Here is a 19,187-nt window from a genome sequence, read left to right on the forward strand (position 1 = left end):
AAACTCAGGGTGTTGTGCAGGAACAGCCTCAAGCCAAAAGCACCACAGGTACCAGAAACAATGCAAGATGAAAATGCCTGTTCAGCTACTGCCTGCTTTCAGCATCCATCAAGGCTGGGGCTGCTTGGAGGATCAGGTCCATGAGGAAAAAACCTGTTGTTTCCCCAGATCCCCAGTAACTCACACTGGTTGCACAACTGGAGGACAGACACTGGTGACACCTGTCAGTCACATCTATGTGCAGATGTGCCCAGCAGATTAGACATAGAATCATAGAAGTGATGCTGAAATTGTCTGACGTCTTTCCCTGCCAATCACCCATTTGAGAGGAGAAGGAATGCTGAAGGTTTGAGCATTTGGCTCTCTCCAGGTTTGACAGAAGCCAGAGAAAACCCAGAGTGCTGACACAGCATACAGAGTGCTGCACACTCCCCTGCCTTGGCTCTCTGGTAGCTCTGGCAGGCACCACAGGCACCAAAGCAACTGATTCATCCACACAGTGCTACCTTGTCTCACAAAATCTGCAGGAAGGAATCTACAGATACTCTACTGCTTTGTTTTCTTCAATCTTGTTTTTTTTTTTGTTTTGTTTTGTTTTGTTTTGTTTTCCTGTGACACTGATCTAACTTCTCATGCTAGTTAGAACTTCTTTCATGGGTGATAAAACAGCAGCCCGAGCTGCAGGTGTCTGTATTCACACAAGAATAAAGGAGAAGAAAACAGTTATTTGTTCAAAGGGTTCCTGTCCACAATGATAGAAGATAAAATTCAGAAAGCATCTTGCAACAAAAAGTCAAAATATTCAACTGCACAGCAAAGCAAAACCTGGAAGTTTGGATTGTTTGCCTATGTTTTTATTACTTCTTTTTGGTAAAAACTGCTTTCCAGTTTCCTAGGTCCTTACTTAATAGTAAGGACAGAGGTTTTTGCTGTGTCTGTCTGTGCCTGCACCCCAGGCACTCACACACAGCCTGACTGCTTAACCTTCTGGCAGCTCAGCTGAAGCACAGCTAACTCTACTTGGCCAGTTACTTTTCAGATAGCTAGAGAGCAAAATCAGTCAAGATAAATCACATTCATCCTGAAAACAAACAACAAGAAAACTGCCATGCATTGAGCGTGGGACTTTTTCTTCTCATTTTATTTTAAAGTCTCTTTCCAACCATTAGCAAGTATGCACAACTCCTGTTTAGCAGCTACCTATGCAAAACAGCTTCCTTAGGGCTAAGTTCTTTCCTCCTGCTGTTTGTCCACCTGTTGAACTCTGCGTGTTTTGAAGGAGCTGGCTCCTACTTGAGAAGGATGCAATGGCACATCCACAGTACACCAACAGGAAAAACCCTTGGGTCCTCCAGGTTAGTGCCAGCCCAGCCTAGCACCTCTGCCTGGCATGACCTACTGCATGCAAACACACTGGCTCCTGCAAGTCCCAAAAGCAGTTTAGCCATGCTTGAAGTGTGAAGTTTGCCAATAAGGGAGGGCTTGCTAACATGGGTACAGCACCACAGCGTGGGGGCTTTGCTATGTCTGGTGTCAGCCACTGGCCGCCCCAGCTGCTTGCAGTTCTCATTCCTGCAACGTGTGTGCTTTTGCCGTGTCTAAAAGCCACAGCAGAAATCCATACCACAGCAAGGAATGTGGTGACCCCCTTCATGTTTTAGCTTTGCACATTTGAAAGGAAGCAGCCCAAGCTATTGAGCTATAAACAGGAAGACACCCTGACTGCACCTTTGACTTTTACTGTGTAGGTCAAACATCACAGCTGCTGCGATAGCTCTATGCATGTGATCATTAAGGAAGAAGAGGAAAATTCTGAAACCAAAGCAACAGGTTCCAGAGTTCTCAAGGAGACTCACAACCTGCCCATGTTACAGCCAGCAGGTTGTTCCTTTGGCAGGTTAAGCAAGTTTCACTGCATCAGGTTAAGGGTGGAGAGGAAAAAGATTACTAGAGCTACAGCCCTAGATAAGTGGGAAGATAAAGCCAAGAAGTACAAAGGATAGACACAATCTTCATCTCTCTCTTTTACTTTGCAACATGGATGTCATTCTGCCTCCAGACAACATTTATCACCCAACATGGGCTGAACTTCAGCAGATGCCAAGTCACATCCACATCCACAACCTTTCTTTCAAACACTCCCTTCACTGAGGCTTCTTCTAGTTAAAAAATTTCCTAACCATAATTAAGGGGGGGGGGGGGGGGTAAGTATTTGTGTTGCCTTACTCCTTTAGAGGAGTGTGCCTTGATTAGATCTTCCATGTAACACTGAAAATATTCAACCTCACTGTTTAGCCTGCCAAGATACAAGATGAACAGGAACAAAGCTGTGTTTAGAAGTTATTTTCCCTTTGTGACTATAACAACATATTTTGGCCTGACAACACTGGCATACTTAGAATGTAAAAGACAGGCTCATAAGTCAGGCTGGCTTTCAGCATCTTACAGTGATAGAGAAAAATGATATGACATTCATCAATTCCAAAAAATAAAGATAAACACTCAACACTTTAAGTGAGAATGTAGTTCAGAAAAAAAGAAGGGCAAAGTAAGGACATGTACAGAAATGCTTATATTCAGCTGCAGATACAAGTGCCAGCAGCTTTAAAGTGACCACTACTGCAGCTTAGAAGACATCCAGAATCACAGCAGATGAAACTTGGATTTCTTTTCCTAAATGAAAGCAATGGATTGTGGCTCTGAGCCATTCTACAGAGCAACCAAAGAACAGCAGACAAGTTCAGGAAGGTACAGAGCCCTGAAATCTGCACCGCACAGTCTCCCCAGCATGCATGCAAGTACACATGCACTTGGGACAGTGCTGAGGGTAGAACACTAAAATCCAGCCATGATACACAGGATGACAGGAAGGAGATAAACACTTGAGCTTAATATTAGGGAGGACTCATTTGCACTAACTGCTAGCTAGCCTTGATTAACCTCTCAAAGAAAGTGGTGGAACTCTATTTGAAATTAGACCAGAGAAAGAACCAAAAAAATTTGCAAAAAATAAATACAAAATGAAAAGAGGAAACTAAGTCTTTTCTAAACATGGTCTGATCCACCTCTGAACTAAACTCTTAATGTTTAAGAACTGCTATGCAAAAAATGTGAAATACCTTGCTATATGATACGCTTTATGCAGCACAGCTGTATGAGAAAAAGCTCTCCTCATAATCTCTTCCCTCCCCCTCACATAAAGAATTCCACAGGTGAGCCAAGAGGATCCAACTGTGCTAGGACTGTGTGTCAGTCACCCCTCCCAACAAAATCACATTTTTTCAAGTTCTTGACTGCCTTTCATTCCATCCTCCCACCGAGGATCACCTTCTGCTTCCCCTCTTCTGCCACAGCTCTCTTCTCCCCTCTCGGTGTCCCATGAGCAGGATGACTAAGATGATAGTGCACAAGAATTCCCCTGGCTTTTTTTCCTTTTTTTTTTATTAAGACAAATGGACAGAAAAAGTTTCTAGCTCCACACTGTAATGCAGAGCATGATTTCAGGAGAGTAACTATTCTACTAGTACGGCAGCAAGTGAACATTTTGCTACTTTACATTGAAGAAGAGACTTCTGTAGTAATAGGCAAATGCAGAACACAAGTGCCTTTTTCCTTTTTCTCTTGTGATGGTGTTGGAACAGTGTCTGTGGGAGGTGACTCATGGGGACGGCAGAGGAGCATGTGGTCTCCTGAAGGGACATGCAGCTCCTGCTGGTCACATCCCAGTTTTTACCAGATCTCAAAAAAGGGCTGATATATTTTCATAATGCCAAGGGGATTTGCATATTGATAGTGTAAGCTTTCTGGAGGTCTCAAAACAGGGCAGCCTACAGTTTCAATGCCAAAACCAGAACGTGGGCAGGTTTTGACTGGCTGGCTCAAGGCTAGAATGAGCAGCCAAAGCATCCTGAAGGAGGCAAATGCAAGATGCAGCTGCTCCTGGCTCTGGGTCCCACTGAATTATGAACAAAACCAGGAGCTTCTGCTTTGCATGCAGATAACCTGATCAGCATCACTTTGGCTCTTGGATAGAAATCATCCCTCAGCATGCGTGGGAATCCCTCACCTCTTAATTCCGGGGAGAAAAAAAGTACACTCCAGCTGCACCTTGAGTTTCCATGCCTCCTGATGTGCTTTAGGTCCCAAAGTAAAAAGGCCTGTCTGGCTTGGAGGCCCAGCCTAAAGGAAGGTATGGAACAAACGGGTGCATTTGCAGCCCCTGAGCAGGGCTCAGGGTTAAGCCTCTCCCTTAGAACTGTGGCAGCACAAGCACTGCTGGCTTTCAGTCAAGAGAGCTTTATGCCAGGTAGGTCTGATTAGAAGGAGCAGCATGTCCAGAGGGGGAGCAGCAAGCAATTTCACTGAGGCCTGGTTGGGAAAGTCCCAGCATCTAAATCAAGATTAATTCTTGAGCACAGAATCCAGTGTATGTATAAACACCCTCCTCCTCCCTCACGTCTGTGGAAACGCAGTGGGGAGGCCAATGAATCCGGGCATTATCAGTCCAGAGAGATCATCTGACAGTATCAAGTTCGGGTTCTGGCTTCATATCCCACATATTATTAAAAGTTTCACCACTTTACCACTAGATGTACCCTATACTCTACTGTATTGCACATGATTATTCCTCATCTCCCTTGTGATTTCTAGGCAGTTTAGTACCAAAACCAAGTGGAAAATCCACTGATACATCTGATGCTTATCTGAAGACAAGGAACTCACACATCCAATCATTCAAATCAAAGTCAAAGAATAAAAATCAGTGCTTTCCATTCTCCACCTTATTTACAATACAATTTGTTTTTCCTCTTACAACAAAAAGAATTACTCAAGTTCTCAAGCTGGTCTGGGAAGGACTGTGCTGGTCAGTACAATTCAGCTGATTCAATTCCTTTATATCTTTCACTGTTTTGTGTCTCAAGATCTTTCACTTACGCTGCTCCTCCCAAGTAACAGTAAACAAACTGTAAAGAATCATAAAACCCCTTTTCAATATTAAATAAAAAAAAAGTCTATCTTTCAGAACATGACCAAACATCTCTGTTTAGAAAAAAATAGTCTGCTTTGTTAAAGCTTTGACATAGTGCCATGGTAACAGAACGAACCATGCAGGATGCATCCAAGACAGGTTGAAATTTGGACCACGATGGACCATGGGGCACTTCATGCTCCATGAAATGGAAAATGTCTCAAAGAAAGAGAAGACAGCCTTTAGAATTACACTCCTTTCAGTCACGTTATCTTTGTCACAGTATCTTTGTCACTGTTTTTGTTTCATTCGTTTTAAAAAAATGATACTTTAGCCCAAGTTGTCTGGAAATGTAGGAAAACACAGGGAACTTCTCTTCAAATCTCCTGCCATTTGATGCATACAGGAAGCAAATCCTAAACAAAGCGAAAGTGAAGCAGCAGTATTTTTAGGAACGAGCATTTAATACCCTGCTGCTAAGTCCCTCCTTAAGAGTCTCGTGAATATGACTGAAATCTAAGTCAAAAGTGCAGTAACATTATGCCCTTGGGTTAAAGAGTTTAATCAGTTGTTTGTTTGTTAAAACATGTAGAGAATCTGTATTGACAATGTATTTCCAGTGTTAATTACCAACATCACCCACTTAAGAGAGCAATCTACTCAGCCCTTGCCAGTTGTGATTACAGGAACCAAAAAGATGCAGGCAATTTTGCAAATCAGACATGATCTGTACTAGGACAAGTTTCTGTTTGTCTTCTCTTTTTGACTTAGAATTTGTATCCTCAAAAAAATCCAAAAATGGCCCAAAAAGCCCTCAGACACACACACATACTTCACAGCAAGTCACGAGACAAATACCAAAATCCCAATCACATGGGAAACTCCCTCTTACAACTGCAGAGCAATTTCAAAACAAACTCTGAGCACGCCCACATACTCTAGAGGTTACCTTAGAGCCCCAAATGCCACCTTTAATCTTATACCCAGACCCTGGGGAAATGACTTCTTTTTCCTATGGAAAATGGCCTCCGCTTGTGGCTACTCGCACTGGCAGACCGTGTGGTGCTAAATGAGAAATTTGCAAACTTTGCCGGATTTCTCTAAAACTAAAGCTGCCAGCAGCTAGGACCCTGCAAATCCTTCCAGCCCCAAATGTCCCATGCTAGTGCTGAACCCTAGCATGGGACAAACCAAAGGAAGCTGAGCAGTGGAGGCCTCTATGGCTACACTGGTAGGAAAGTCATTGTAGAGCCTGCAGGGAAAGGGTAGGGTGGGGCAAACAGGTCCCAGGAAGGATCAGATTGGGATGTCCTGACTCATTTCAGCCACATGTGTGCAAGCAGGCCCAGCAGCAGATGTCCCTGCTGGCACTCCCCACGGCAGCCAGGCAGTGCCATCCTGCCGGCATGGCAGCACACCTCATCATCTTCATGGAGTCTCCAGCACTTGTCGCGCTGTGCACCAAGGCTAAGGTGGCCCTGGGAGCCTCTCAACACAGCAGCGTGTGGTGGCACGTGGGTGCAGCCACCCCCTCAGCATCCCCCAGGTGCCACACGGACGTGGCCTCAGCATCCTCCCCAGCCCACAGTGGCTGCTGCACCGCCTGGCTCCCGGTGCAGTGAGGTTCTCCTGGCAGAACGCATCGCTGGGATGACAGAAGTGCTGCCATTCAGATCCACCAAGGCTGGCTGGGTGTGCTGAAAAAGCCACCGGTGATTGAGTTTGAATGACAGATTTCAAATCTCTTTTCAGTGCTGCTGGGACAGTCTGCAAAGTTAGTGCCACACAGCTGCTAATACATGATACCTAAGGATATATGATACACACACATGCACACAGAGCATTCTATATTTTTATCCTAGAGAAAAAATTTGCTTTGCTGTGAATAAAGGCAAGTTGTAAGCATGAGAGGAAAGATAATGATCTACACATCCACTGAGGGGAGGTACCACTTTTGAATAATTATTCTGTATTCACATTTAAGCAACTACTCGCTACACAGACTCAGCAAGTTCAAACAGGCTGAAATTGATACAACTGCATTCCCAGCTTGGCTCAAAGTTACTCCTATTCCCTAACAGTGATGTTGTCAGAACACCTCAAAGGAAAAAAAGGGAGACAAATATTTGCCTGATGATGCTGTGACAGGGAAGTGATTCAAACCATGCCTCCAAAGCAAAGCTTCCCAAAGGACTGCAGAAGAAAGCAGTTTGCATCAACCCTGGCATAAGGGAGGGCAAAAGAGGAGGAAATGAAGTGTGATCTTCTCAGTACCTCTTCACCAAGCTGTCACACACAGTTTGCATTATGTTCAGAGCAGACCTAAATTAACAGTGCCAAACACTGCAAGGAGACTTCCAAGCTGTAAGAAACTTTTATATGGGCCAAGATCCCCCTTTATTAAAAAAGACCATTCTCAGGCCACCATACTTCCTTAAGCTTGGAGAAAAAAGTGTATTAACAACAGTAAAATCAAGCAGAAGTAATATTTTTTAAATGTACAAAAAATCTGGCCTGGGCCATTCTGACTGTTTCCTTCAGTCTTTTTGGCGATCTGTGGTTTTCAGGCATGGCCTTTAGTTACCAGACTATATAACCTTATTCGGTTACTCCACTGCTGATTTTTCAGGAAACTTTATGTTTAAAGAAAACAAGTGTTATTAGGAGGTAAGGATAATTAAGGCCATTTTAAATTTTAGTAACAGGGGGAAGAAGGAGAGAGAGGGAAAGAGAAAATCAGAGAAAGCATATCACAACAGGGAAAAGATTTATCCTAAAGAGCAAATACAGTCAAAAAAGTCCTAGGTATGTCCTGCCTCCCGTCAAGAAACACACCCTTTTCTTAACCAAGCAAACATAAGCCTCAGCTACTTCCCAGAACCAGGCAAGCCCTCTTGCTGTTGGTTCCCTCTCACACTCCACTGTTGAGCAATCCTGATGGCACAGCACAGAGCAACTTGCTGCGTCACACAGCTCAAGGAGGAAAACACAGAGGGCCCCGGCACTGCTGGGGATGCTGTGCAGATGGAGCAGGGTATCTCTCCCCGACACGCACACACGAACGCACACACAACACACGCACGCACTCAAGGAAGCTGCACGAGATAAGGGAAGCACATCTTCCTTAAAAGCAGGTTCTCCACATTACCCTGCTATCAGCAGCCACCAAGTATCTCAAGGGGCAAGGAAGTAAAAGGTTATCACTGCACACACACAAACTGCAAACTTCCCAGCGCTGAGGATGGCATCCTAGCAAAAGCGGTTTCACGTGCTCAGCCCATTTCCTCTCCTGTTCCTGAACATGTGGTCCTCCTTCCTTAGAGTGTTCCCTTGCTGAGGAGAGAAGCACAAGGAAGAAGTTTCACATCTTGTTACGTGTCTGTTTAGTCAAACTGGAAATATAAGTCCCCACATGACTGTGCTACAGGAGTTTGAGAACTTTAGCCCTCAAGTGGAATTCATACAGTCCATGAACAACTGTCACCTTACTCTCCTCTCTGTCTGAAACTGTCAAAAAAGATAACACTGAAGTGTCTTGGTGTAAAAAATGAGCCACACAGAAGTTGGGCACCTTCTCTCTTTCAAGATATCTTTCCACATGAGTCAGCACTGGAAAGCTGACTCAGAGGATTTACAAAAAAAATCACTTTGAGTGTTTAGCAAACTTCAACTAAAAGACCAGTCTGAAGAACTTGGCATATCTATAGATACTCTCAAGAAACAGACAACAGTATTTGCATATTGTGTGCTATTTAGCAGTTGTATAATGGCACTACTACTTTAAAGACTGTGTCTTTGACTAAGCTGTGTACATCATGCATTTGAGCATCAAGGCTCAACAACCCGAGTGAAAAGAGCTGGCTAAGTCCAAATGACAAGACAGATTCCCCTTGCTTTTTTAATTTTTTTTTTTAACAGCTACAGAAGCTTCCCCCAATGCTGTCAATGTACTGTTATGGAATAGCCTATTTTTAAAAGAGGGGAGGAAAGAAAAGGGAAAAAACTTGCTGACCCTGCGAGGGGGTACGTTCTGCTGTTTGCTGGTTCCAGCATGCTGAACCAGAACAGGTTGAGCAGGTTAGATACTGGGGGGAAAAAACGTAAAGCTGGAAGACATACATTAAAGGTGGAATGACAGCAACCACAAATGCAGTTTGTGATAGACTTTTTCCTCATTCCCGTGGGTACTTTGCCCAGGAATCTTTTCAGGGGATAGGAGGACAGGGAATACATGTTCATAAGAGAAGTGATGCAAGTATTTCTGATATGCATGCACAACAGGCTGAACAAAGATTACCTTAATATACAAACTCTCTCAGCAAATTTTCTCACCACCAGCATTTTCTACAGAGAATCAGCCAACCGAAGTACAAGCTACAAGACAAATCACCAACCGAAAAGTGAACAAAACAACACGTTATTTGTTAACCTTGAGAGCTAACATGTCCACAAGAATCACAAGTCAGGTTTATGGCAGAGGACTAAAAGCACCTCAACTCCTGACAAAGATCACCTGGATTTTCTAGTGCTTGCTAAGTTAAGGTTTGTATTTATTTTGTAGCTCTTCAAGGTGAGAAGGGGAGGAAACATCCCTGAGAATACTAGACCTTCAGAGGAGGTGATATTCCTGAAGGGGTACTTATGTGGAAAGATCAAGGTCTTGCACTGCCATGTGCTCTGAGACTAGAGTCTAATCTGTCAAGTGGCTTGTGCTTATTTGAACTGTGACACGGGTAACAAAGCAGCACTAAGCCACGCTCAATACGCTCTGTTCTACAGGAGATTCACGTTACTGCCCCTGAGCAGGGCGGCATCACCCTGCCATGTCAGGCCACCTTCTCCTCAACACAAATCACACCAGAAACCTAAACTCATTAAGACTGTCCCCTTTTTTTGCCTTGCAGAAAACCAAAACATAAGAACCCACAGCCTTACAGTGCACAAGATTAGACTTGTGCAGAGGCATACACAGAGAAAGACAACACACAGAGAAAATCTAGGACAGAAAAACACACTGAAGTCTCATGTTTGGGTACTGAGGAGCTCTGGAAATGCAAGAATAATGTTCCTCGTTGTGTACACTTAGGTTCTCAAGAACAATGGAGCTAATTAAGGTCTGCATATAAATCTTAACTCTGCACTTCCTTGCTTCGCTTGATTCTAATCAGATCTCAGCATTCGTGTTTTTGTGTTAACTTCCTTTGCTGTTCTTTAATGATAACTGAAGGGGGATACTGTCCAAGCCTACAAGCAGCATGTAACACATCTGAAATCGTGGCATCTCCTTTCAGCTCTGAGGGCTCACAGAGGTTCTGTGGCACAGGAGGTCATCCAGAGTCTTTTACTGCTGAAGATACTGGTGGAGGGGTTTTTTTGAGCACCCTGTTTGTGAGCCATGTTAATCAAATAGAAATTTATATATAGTCTTTCCAGAAGTAAATCTACTCAGCAAGAGTGAGACAGACAAAAGTTTCTTCCTGGAACAATTAAAAATATTGCAGACTTGTAATTCAAATCAAAGACACAGAGAAACAGACTCTTCTCTTAGTGCTGTATTGTCGTTGAAAAGGCTTTCTTTCTCTCTTTCTAATTCAACCTTCTTCAAAACATGGGGGTCCCAGCAGAGTACCAAACACATATTCTGGGTATTATCTGCTGACAGGAGAGGCCAAAAAGCTTCCTTCCACCTGTTTCTCCATCCTTATTTACAAAACATACTAGCAAAAAATGTAACAAACATTCTTAACTGCAAAAAAAGCCAAAACAGCTATCCCATCTCACCTGCATCCCACAACTACAGTCATCAGTTACTAGAAGAAGAAGTTAGTCCTTTGTGTTCATTATCCCTGATGAAGAATTAGGGCACTTGCATTTGCTGAAGCTTATCTTTCACTAGCATGCTGACAGTGAAAGATAAATCATCCCCCCACATATAAGGAATGGATTTAAAAGCCTTGTTCTTAATATTTGTAGTACAGCCTTGTTCTTAATATTTAAGAGCACTGCTCACCAATTGCTACATTGAAATAAAAGCTCCTTAGAAGATGACTAAAGAGACATTTCTATTGTGCAAGACAATGAGAGACAGCCTTTTCATATGTGTGAAGTGTCAATCATTTTCTGTGTGGTGAGCTCCTTGGCTATTTGTCTTTAGCTTCAATATCTTGTAGGTTCAGTTTTTCAAAGCTACACCAAATTTCCACTTGCAAACCACCAGAAAGCCAACCATGTTGTAATAAGGCAGTTCCTCTCCTCTTCTGGGAAAGAAAAAAAGGTCTTCATCACATTTGGCTACGTTCTGCCTCCAAAACTTCCATCCTAAGCAAATGCCAGCCTGCACGTGCTGGACTACAGAGATCCTATTTGTACTTGGAGGCTGGGCATTGTTACTGTGCTGCACCCCACAAAGCACACACAAGGTACTGGAAGCAGGCCAATGCCATAAATAACATGGGAGCGATTCACAGGTGGAATGCAGAGAGAGGATGGATTCAGCCAAATCTTGAGGACACTCTGACTATTGGACATTTGCAGAGTCACAGATGGCCTGTGTGCATGCCTGCCCATGACACACAGACTCTTGTTAAAGGCAGCAGGGAAACCTTTGAAGTGCATGCATCCCAATCCCTATGCCTTCATCAAGATCCAACACTCATTTTCTGAGCAGTGCATTACAATCTTGCAGACTTGCACACTCGTCATGTGCCAGCAAAAATGGCTGGTTAAAATGTCAAAATTCACAGATTACCCTCCAGCATGTGCATTTTCTGTCTTTCTCAAGAAACTCAGTCAGCAACACACAGGTGCACATACAAAGTGTTGTTTCAGAAAGCCTCGCACATCAGAACATAACCATACCTTGATTAAAAAGACAGCTGTTTATCTCTCCACAGCGTATTAAAATCAGAAGTTTGGGAAAACTATCTAGTACTGAAAGTAAGACTGAGAAATGAAAGTGCCTTCTTAATTAAAAGAAGAAATACCTTCTTTGATAGGACCCTTTGTAAGAATGCTTCAAAGCATAGCTTCTGCGATCCAGATCTTCCAATCTGAGTTTCAAAGACTTCTGCATGTGGTTGTTGCATGTGGTGTTTCACATGTGCCAAAAAAAAAAAAAATCCCCAAACTTTGAGACCTGTTCCTGAGAGATGGTAGATAAACAGTCCACAAGTACCCAAGCAGGATGTAAATAAAAAGCCATACTAAATATTTTTGTCACATATGGGCAAGGAATGGAAGAAGAGAAAGAAGGTAGATACTTTCTACATTTCAGTTTCAAATGAAACACTTCAGTTAGTTTGCATTACTGGACTTGTATGGACAGTCTGGAGAAAACCAGCCATGGACAATGCTCCTTCATGTACCAAACTGGGGAAGCTGTGGCTGAAACATATGTGTTATCCCTTTCCTCTTGTCAGACTTGCCACAGAGCCTTTAATAGCTTCCCACTGGAAACTGGCAGGAAGGTCATTTCTCGCCTCCCTTTTGGCATTTATACCCCATTAACATTTTCTACTTGCATGGAGAGCATGTCTTTGGCAGGGAGGAAAATGTGACTTTAAAATGATAGGCACAGACTATCCTTAGTCACAGAAATGGAAAAGGAACTGCTGGCAAAGGATCCTACCCCCAAAGGAAACACTTTTGGAGCAAAGTGGAGGCATCGCCCTTCCCACTGAAGGCTGATGCACATTCTGTTTGAATGCAACACAGTAAGTCAAGGAAAATTTTTTTCCCTACTTCAAGGTCCTTTCCTTATGCTCACAAACCAGCACTACAACCACAGCAGCAGCCTAACTCCTCTGTGCATTTTGGGGATAAGCAGTGGTAGAGATGGAGTCTAGACCCAAAAGGGCTCCTCGGAGTTGGCATTATTCACAGGTAATTCCCTAGGGAGTTACTATGACAGTACAGATGGAAAACCTTTGGAAACTCTTTAGTAGTTGCAATCTTTTGAGTGGAGACAGTACACTGGAAATCCCCAGCTCTTCTACAGCTACAGAAACTCTTTATACACCCCCTTCCCCTCCATATAGGCTATGTTCCTGATGGAGATATGAGTATTCAACTTTAACTCACTGTGACTGGGAGAAAGCCACAGGGTCTGTATCTCCTGAAGGATGAGGATAAGGCATATCCTAAATTGCAGATTTTCTTATGTACTGATCATTACAGTGCCAGTTACAGGAATGATGAACTCAAAACTACCATGATCTAACTCTTTCCTCCAGATTCTTAAAAAAAGCCCCAAGAAAACAATGCTCCCAAATCTCTAATCAGCTCCTGATTCTACGAGGCTTGCTATTTCCAAGAAGACTTGCTCTTTTCAATACTGGTCAAAAACAAAACTCTAAAAAACTCAGCATCATCTCCAAGTCTTCTTCTCCAGAGCAATTCCTGATGCTGACACCAGGCACTAACAATCTTCCAGCTCTTATATCAGATGGCACCAACCCTCCACAAACGGTAGGAGCAGCACTGATATGGCAGCAGACAGTCTGACACCACTTGCAGTTTTTTGTTCTGGACATTGAGCATTCTTCAGAGACCTTTGCTCTCTCCAAATGTGACTGTCCCCATAGAAGGCTCAGGACACTCCTGAACAGCCTGGCAGTAAGAGAGTTTTCTGAGATATCCTGGGCTCAAGGTTCCCTGTTGAAAATCCTGGCCAAGAGTCACACTGGTCAGAAAGGGAAGCAGGTTTTAACCTCTCTTTCTTATTAGTATTGCACAAGAGAACCTTCCCACTCCACCCCAGTCTGCTGTGCCCATTCAACTTAACTTGTTGACGAGGAGCCAAAGAGCACAACAAAAAGAAATTGGACTTCATATGAGAGGCTATGACTCATTTACAAATGAAGTGTTGCACGTATTGTGGGAGTCAGGAAGGCCAGCATCGATTTCACAAGTGAAGAGTACATGCAACACCCCAGCACAGCTAGAGTAACTCAAGGAAGAGATGTGGAGGAAACAGCATTCTCACTCACACTACAAAAACTTCACCTGTTGCACAGTAGTTTTACTGTAATGCAAAAGAGCATCAAGTAAGAGCTCTGGAGTTTTTTTTCTCCCTTGGTAAAGTGAAGGTGGTGAAAAAATACTTTTGATGGAGATGGTCAACACTTGAGAGTATAACAGCATAGGTAATCATTTTCTAACCCAAAAAAGCAACCAAAACTTGTCTCCTTCCCTCCTCCAGTCAGCTGAATGCCTAATGATGTGGCTGCTTTGAGGCTCAAAGATCAGAAATTTCATTCTGTGATGGAACAGCAGTAAGTACTCCCATGGCACAGTATTTCCCTGGACAAAACCATTCCATTCAACTTTTTCCCCTAAAAGGTCCTTTAAAACTCTGGATTTTAAAATAGTATGGGCAACTAAATAAGAGCCAGCACATGGCAGGGGGAAAAAGAAAAGAGGATGGACATGGCATAAGCCTACACATTTTTCCCACCATTCAGATACCAACGGACCAACTTCTCCCTTGCTCATTTCCTATGAACCAAGCATATGTGGTGTAAGTGCAGTAAATTCTGGGAAACTCCTGCAGGATCTTCTCAAGTTACACTAATTCTTTACCAGCACATCACAAGTTTCTGCTGGACCTGTAACTCCTCTCTCACCCCATGCTGTGCAACAATCCAGGGATACCACCCTGCTGGCTACCAGGGGCACATGAGAAATTTTTTTCTTGTTTTTTTTTGCTGGTTTGGACATATACATCTGTCACTACTTAGATGCTGTAGCACAAAAATAGAGAACAATAAAACAGGAGAAAGATGGACTTGTAGTATCATCTAGCTGGTACAGAAGAACAGACATGGCACCACCACAGAGGTGGCCTGCAGGAGTTACACGAGGCAGGACCTGGCAAACAGGTCCTTGCTCTGGAATCCTGAGGCAGAAGCAGTTTTGAATGAGATGTGAGACAGATTCAGCCACATCACTGACAGTCCACTGGACATGATGCTACAGCTAAGTTTGAGATGCCTGAAAAAGAAATTTACTTCACACCATCTTGGACCAGAAATACCTGTTTCAGAAGGAGGTACTGGTGGGCAAAATGAACGTCTTCCTTGTGAGTATGTCATAGCATCAGATAAAAAATTTGATTTCACTTTGCATTTATCCTCATCAGCCTACTTGCACATTCATGCCTTCCTTCAGCAACAAGATCCAGTATTAGTCAGTTATAGCAACAAGAAAAGGTTATTCACTGAAAAAGACCAGAAGGCACAGTCTGCCAACCACAACTCTCCTGTAGCAGAACCAGCATGTTTCAGTTGCTCAGGATTTTGCTTGTCATGAGTCTGGGGTCACTCATTGCAGAGATACCAAGCTTGGGAACAGCCTTCTGCTGCTGCAGGGCAGCCCTGTACAAGAAGGAGCTTAACAGAACCAACAGGCACCCATCAGACAAAAAGACTTTTCATATCAAGATTTTCCTTTCATGAACTTAGGCCCTTCTAAGTGGGGTCAGTAAATACAACACGCCATGCTGGTAACTTCAGGCATCATCTTGTTAAGAGAAAAAATTAAAACCAAACTATTTTCTCATCAGGAGGTACTGATTTCTACTTCTTTTGGGCAAGTCACTGAGTCTGGCAATTCTGGCTATAAATTTGCTACAAAAGCATGCTAAGAATTTCTATATGGGGAAACCTGTACAAGGAAAAGTGACTACATCAATCTCTTATAGGCCTGGAGTCAAGTTTCAGGTGAAGCCTCCCTTTCCTGCTTCTAGAAGAGCATAAGAGATGCCTAGTGAGCAAAAACTCAAATAAACCACACAAGCAGTCCTTCAGCAAGCCACCCAGACACAAATGACTGACCATCCCAGAGTTCCACCACTGGAAGTCACCCTTGGGTACTGACAGTGGCATCAGTTGCAACTCAGCATGGCCCTGCCTTCCCCACATCATGCAGAGTAATGACCCGACCTGGCAAACATGGCTCACAACACCTCTGGTCAGATGAGTCAGATGTGTGATTTATTCAGTGCCCAAGGCCAGTATCTCTTTGTGTTCTCTCCTTCTCATTTTTTATCTATCTTGCTAACTCTCCCCAGTTCCAATCAACTCTAAGTTAAATAAATATGGAATCACAAAACTGCATTCCCTCTCTTTTCACCCAAGTGTTAACAGGAGTAAAACTATACAGAAAAGGTAATGCTGCAAGTAGGTATTGCTCCCATTGTGCAGGACTATGTTATCTTTCCTATTGTCATCAAAATCACCTTTTCATTCTACCTATAACACACTGCTTGGAAAATAATTAGTAATAACCAGGAAAACAGACTTCCTTTCCACACAGAAACAGTCTGTAACCCTAACTCCTGCCCTTTTGCTTGTAAGCAATATTCTTTTCCCCCACTTGCCTCACTGTTTCTTTGTAGGTTGTAAACTCTTTGAAATGGGCACTAAAGCCATGTGGGAATCCATGAAATCTTAATCAGTTCTGAGATGTTCCACCCATGCAAATAAATGAATACTGAATCATGGGATGAGGGAGGGGAAGGAAAATCCATGTGCTTTAACATTTTGTTTCCCCAGTTGACAACCGTACATATTGCTACATCCCTACAAAGGAAACTACATTTGGAAATTTGGACTGCAGAGAATTTGCCAGATCTATAGTGCAATAAGTTGTATGCAGTGCAAACAAATATTGATGTATGTATTTAGAAACAAGATAAAAACACCAAAGAGGCATCTTCCTGGTGGCACTTGGATACTTAGGTACATAACACCAACAAAACCCCAGATGTTCCAATGCAACCACTTGAATCCATGACTCTGAGGCTATGGAATTAGAAATTACTATATAGCTTGGCCATATATTTTTATCCCCTGAGAAAAACCCATTTGTCATACTATCCATTTGTCATACTACTACTATTACTAAAAAAAAAAAAAAAGCTATAACAACTCTTGATAATACTTAAAGAAAGCTAGAACATCTTTATCAAGTCTGATTTCCTCCCACTACTCAATTCTGATTTCCTCCCACTACTTAAGCATCCTAGTGGCTGTAGTGTGTGTTATACCACATTTGTAGGTCACAGATACTCCACATTTCCTGCCCAAGTGTCTTTGGTCTTTGCTAAGGACACTTTGCCCAAGTGTCTTTGCTAGTCCCTGCAAGGAAACAAAAGAGCCCCCTATGCTGTAATCCTTTCCAAACTCCTGGGACGCGGTCAGCTCAGCACTCACCTGTGCATGTTTCCATTGGTGGTGAAGGACTGTCCACATACTGAACATTTATAAGGCCTTTCACCTGAGTGCACCAGCATGTGGCGATCAAGGGAGCTCGCTGAGCTCAGAGACTTTCCACAGATGCTGCAGGAATGGTCTGTCCCTCCAGTGTCAGTGTTATGCTGGAGAAAGCAATGATTTTTTTTTTCATTGAATGCCCCTTCTGAAGTGCCAGTAAAATATCAGCAAGAACATCTTAAATTAAGCAGCTCTAAAGAGCTACTTGGCACAGCACCTTAAACGAGGGTGTGCCCTGTAGATACCTCTCCTCCCCAGCCCTCCTCCCTCAACTACAGCCCCCCCTCCTCCCCCCTCATCTTTAACCCCTTAATGCACCAGCACAAGTAGCTGTTTCATACAGCCTGCAATGCAGCATTTCTGCTGGGTCTGCAGCAAAAGAAGATACAGAGGGACTCAGCAACAACCCATCAGACAAATGGAACCTTGGGATACTTTAAGCTGTGCAGTGGTTTGGGGCTGTACGAGTGGTAAGGAAAGAGGATGGAATTATGAACTTCACAGCAGAAGATAGACACTTAAAAACAAATTGTCTTTAAAGATATTAATTTTTAACTTACTGCATAGCAAGACAACAAAACTAAACTGCTTCTGAGTGTACATGCAGACTTCTAGGGCCATGAGAATGCATTACAAGGTCAAGTAATGGCCATAGCTACAGTGCTGTATGTACCACTCTTTCTCACTTGCATTCAGAGACTTGAAGATTTCTTCACATACAAAAAAAATCGCCAAAAAACACCAGGAGAGTAAGAAAAAAATAATTAAGTAATAGCTGCAGTACAGGAGGAAAAACTGAAGTAATAAGTATCTAGTGAAGCCAGTCATCAACCACACCTTAGCATCCAAAGCAGAACCTTCTGCTAGAGAAAAGGGCAAACCTCCTTATTAAGTATGCATATATTTCAGGAGGAGCAAGAACAGGCCTGTAGATGACAAAAAAGTGCACTATCCAGCAAAAAGAAAAAAAAAGCCTCTCAAAACTGCTGTATCCTGTGAAAGACTGAGAGTCTCTTCTACACTGAGTTGATTTAAAAATTATGTCTTCCTGCTTCTTAATTTGCATGGCCAGTAAAAAGATCTGTACTCACACAGGATAATAAAACAGGACTTAGGCCTCATGATGAAAGTGGTTTTCCGGATCCTTAGGATACCTTAAGCAATGCAGAACAGGACACACATCCTTGTTTGAGCCACTGGGGGAAGGGGGGGTGGAATGCCAGGCAAGGAAGGGAGGAAAATTATCCACCTCAGGGTTAGGTTTGTGGGGTGTGCTTTTTGAAGAAAATGCAAGAGAAGGCTAAAATAAAAGCGAAACAATGGAAGCATTTCATTGGCTTGCACATGGAACTGTTTGACATCACTGCAAAATGCAACCTGGCAAAGGAAACACTCTTAATAAAAGTAAGAAACCAAGAGCTGGTACTCTGCATACCTGACGAATGTGCATAGTTAGCTGGTGCTGTGTAGTGCAAATCTTTTCACACAGGGGACAGGTATAGGAAGACTTCTCTTCTTTTGTTTCCTGTGGACAAAAGAGAACAAAACAATCAGAAGGAATATCAATGTAAAAGGACTAGAAACCTGTCAGTGATGAGGATGGAAAAACATAATCCATCCCAAGTACAAAAGGCCACTGCTAAAAGAATAACTGGCATTTATACACTTATCAAGTGATAGATCCCTCAAGCAAGTTTCAGAAACTTCTGAATTTATAAACAGGGGCCATTTCAACTATCACAGAAGTACAGCAGCTGTTTTAACAGCACAGAGATACTCAGCAGTAGTAATTTAGGACAGGAAGTGAAGGCAATTGCAAGGAGCTCGAACTGCCAGGAGGAATTTAGCTGACCAGAAAATAATTCCTGGAACATCATCAGAATACATGGGCAAACATCATTATTTTTCCCGAAGATTTTTAATAGCACAAGTTCTCAGAACTTCAG

General features: G+C 43.0%; 1 protein-coding gene across 1 annotated transcript in view; it reads right to left on the reverse strand.

Moving 5' to 3' along the window:
• RREB1 (ras responsive element binding protein 1) overlaps positions 1–19,187 on the reverse strand; it is a 77,547-nt gene that overhangs the window by 41,357 nt on the left and 17,003 nt on the right. The window contains exons 4-5 of the mRNA XM_058811624.1: positions 18,677–18,766; positions 17,182–17,345 (exon numbers count right to left, since the gene is read on the reverse strand). Coding sequence (XP_058667607.1) covers positions 17,182–17,345; positions 18,677–18,766 — 254 coding nt within the window. The remainder of the gene's footprint in view (positions 1–17,181; positions 17,346–18,676; positions 18,767–19,187) is intronic.

Source organism: Ammospiza caudacuta, chromosome 1, assembly GCF_027887145.1.
Source record: "Ammospiza caudacuta isolate bAmmCau1 chromosome 1, bAmmCau1.pri, whole genome shotgun sequence".
Classification (NCBI taxonomy): domain Eukaryota; kingdom Metazoa; phylum Chordata; class Aves; order Passeriformes; family Passerellidae; genus Ammospiza; species Ammospiza caudacuta.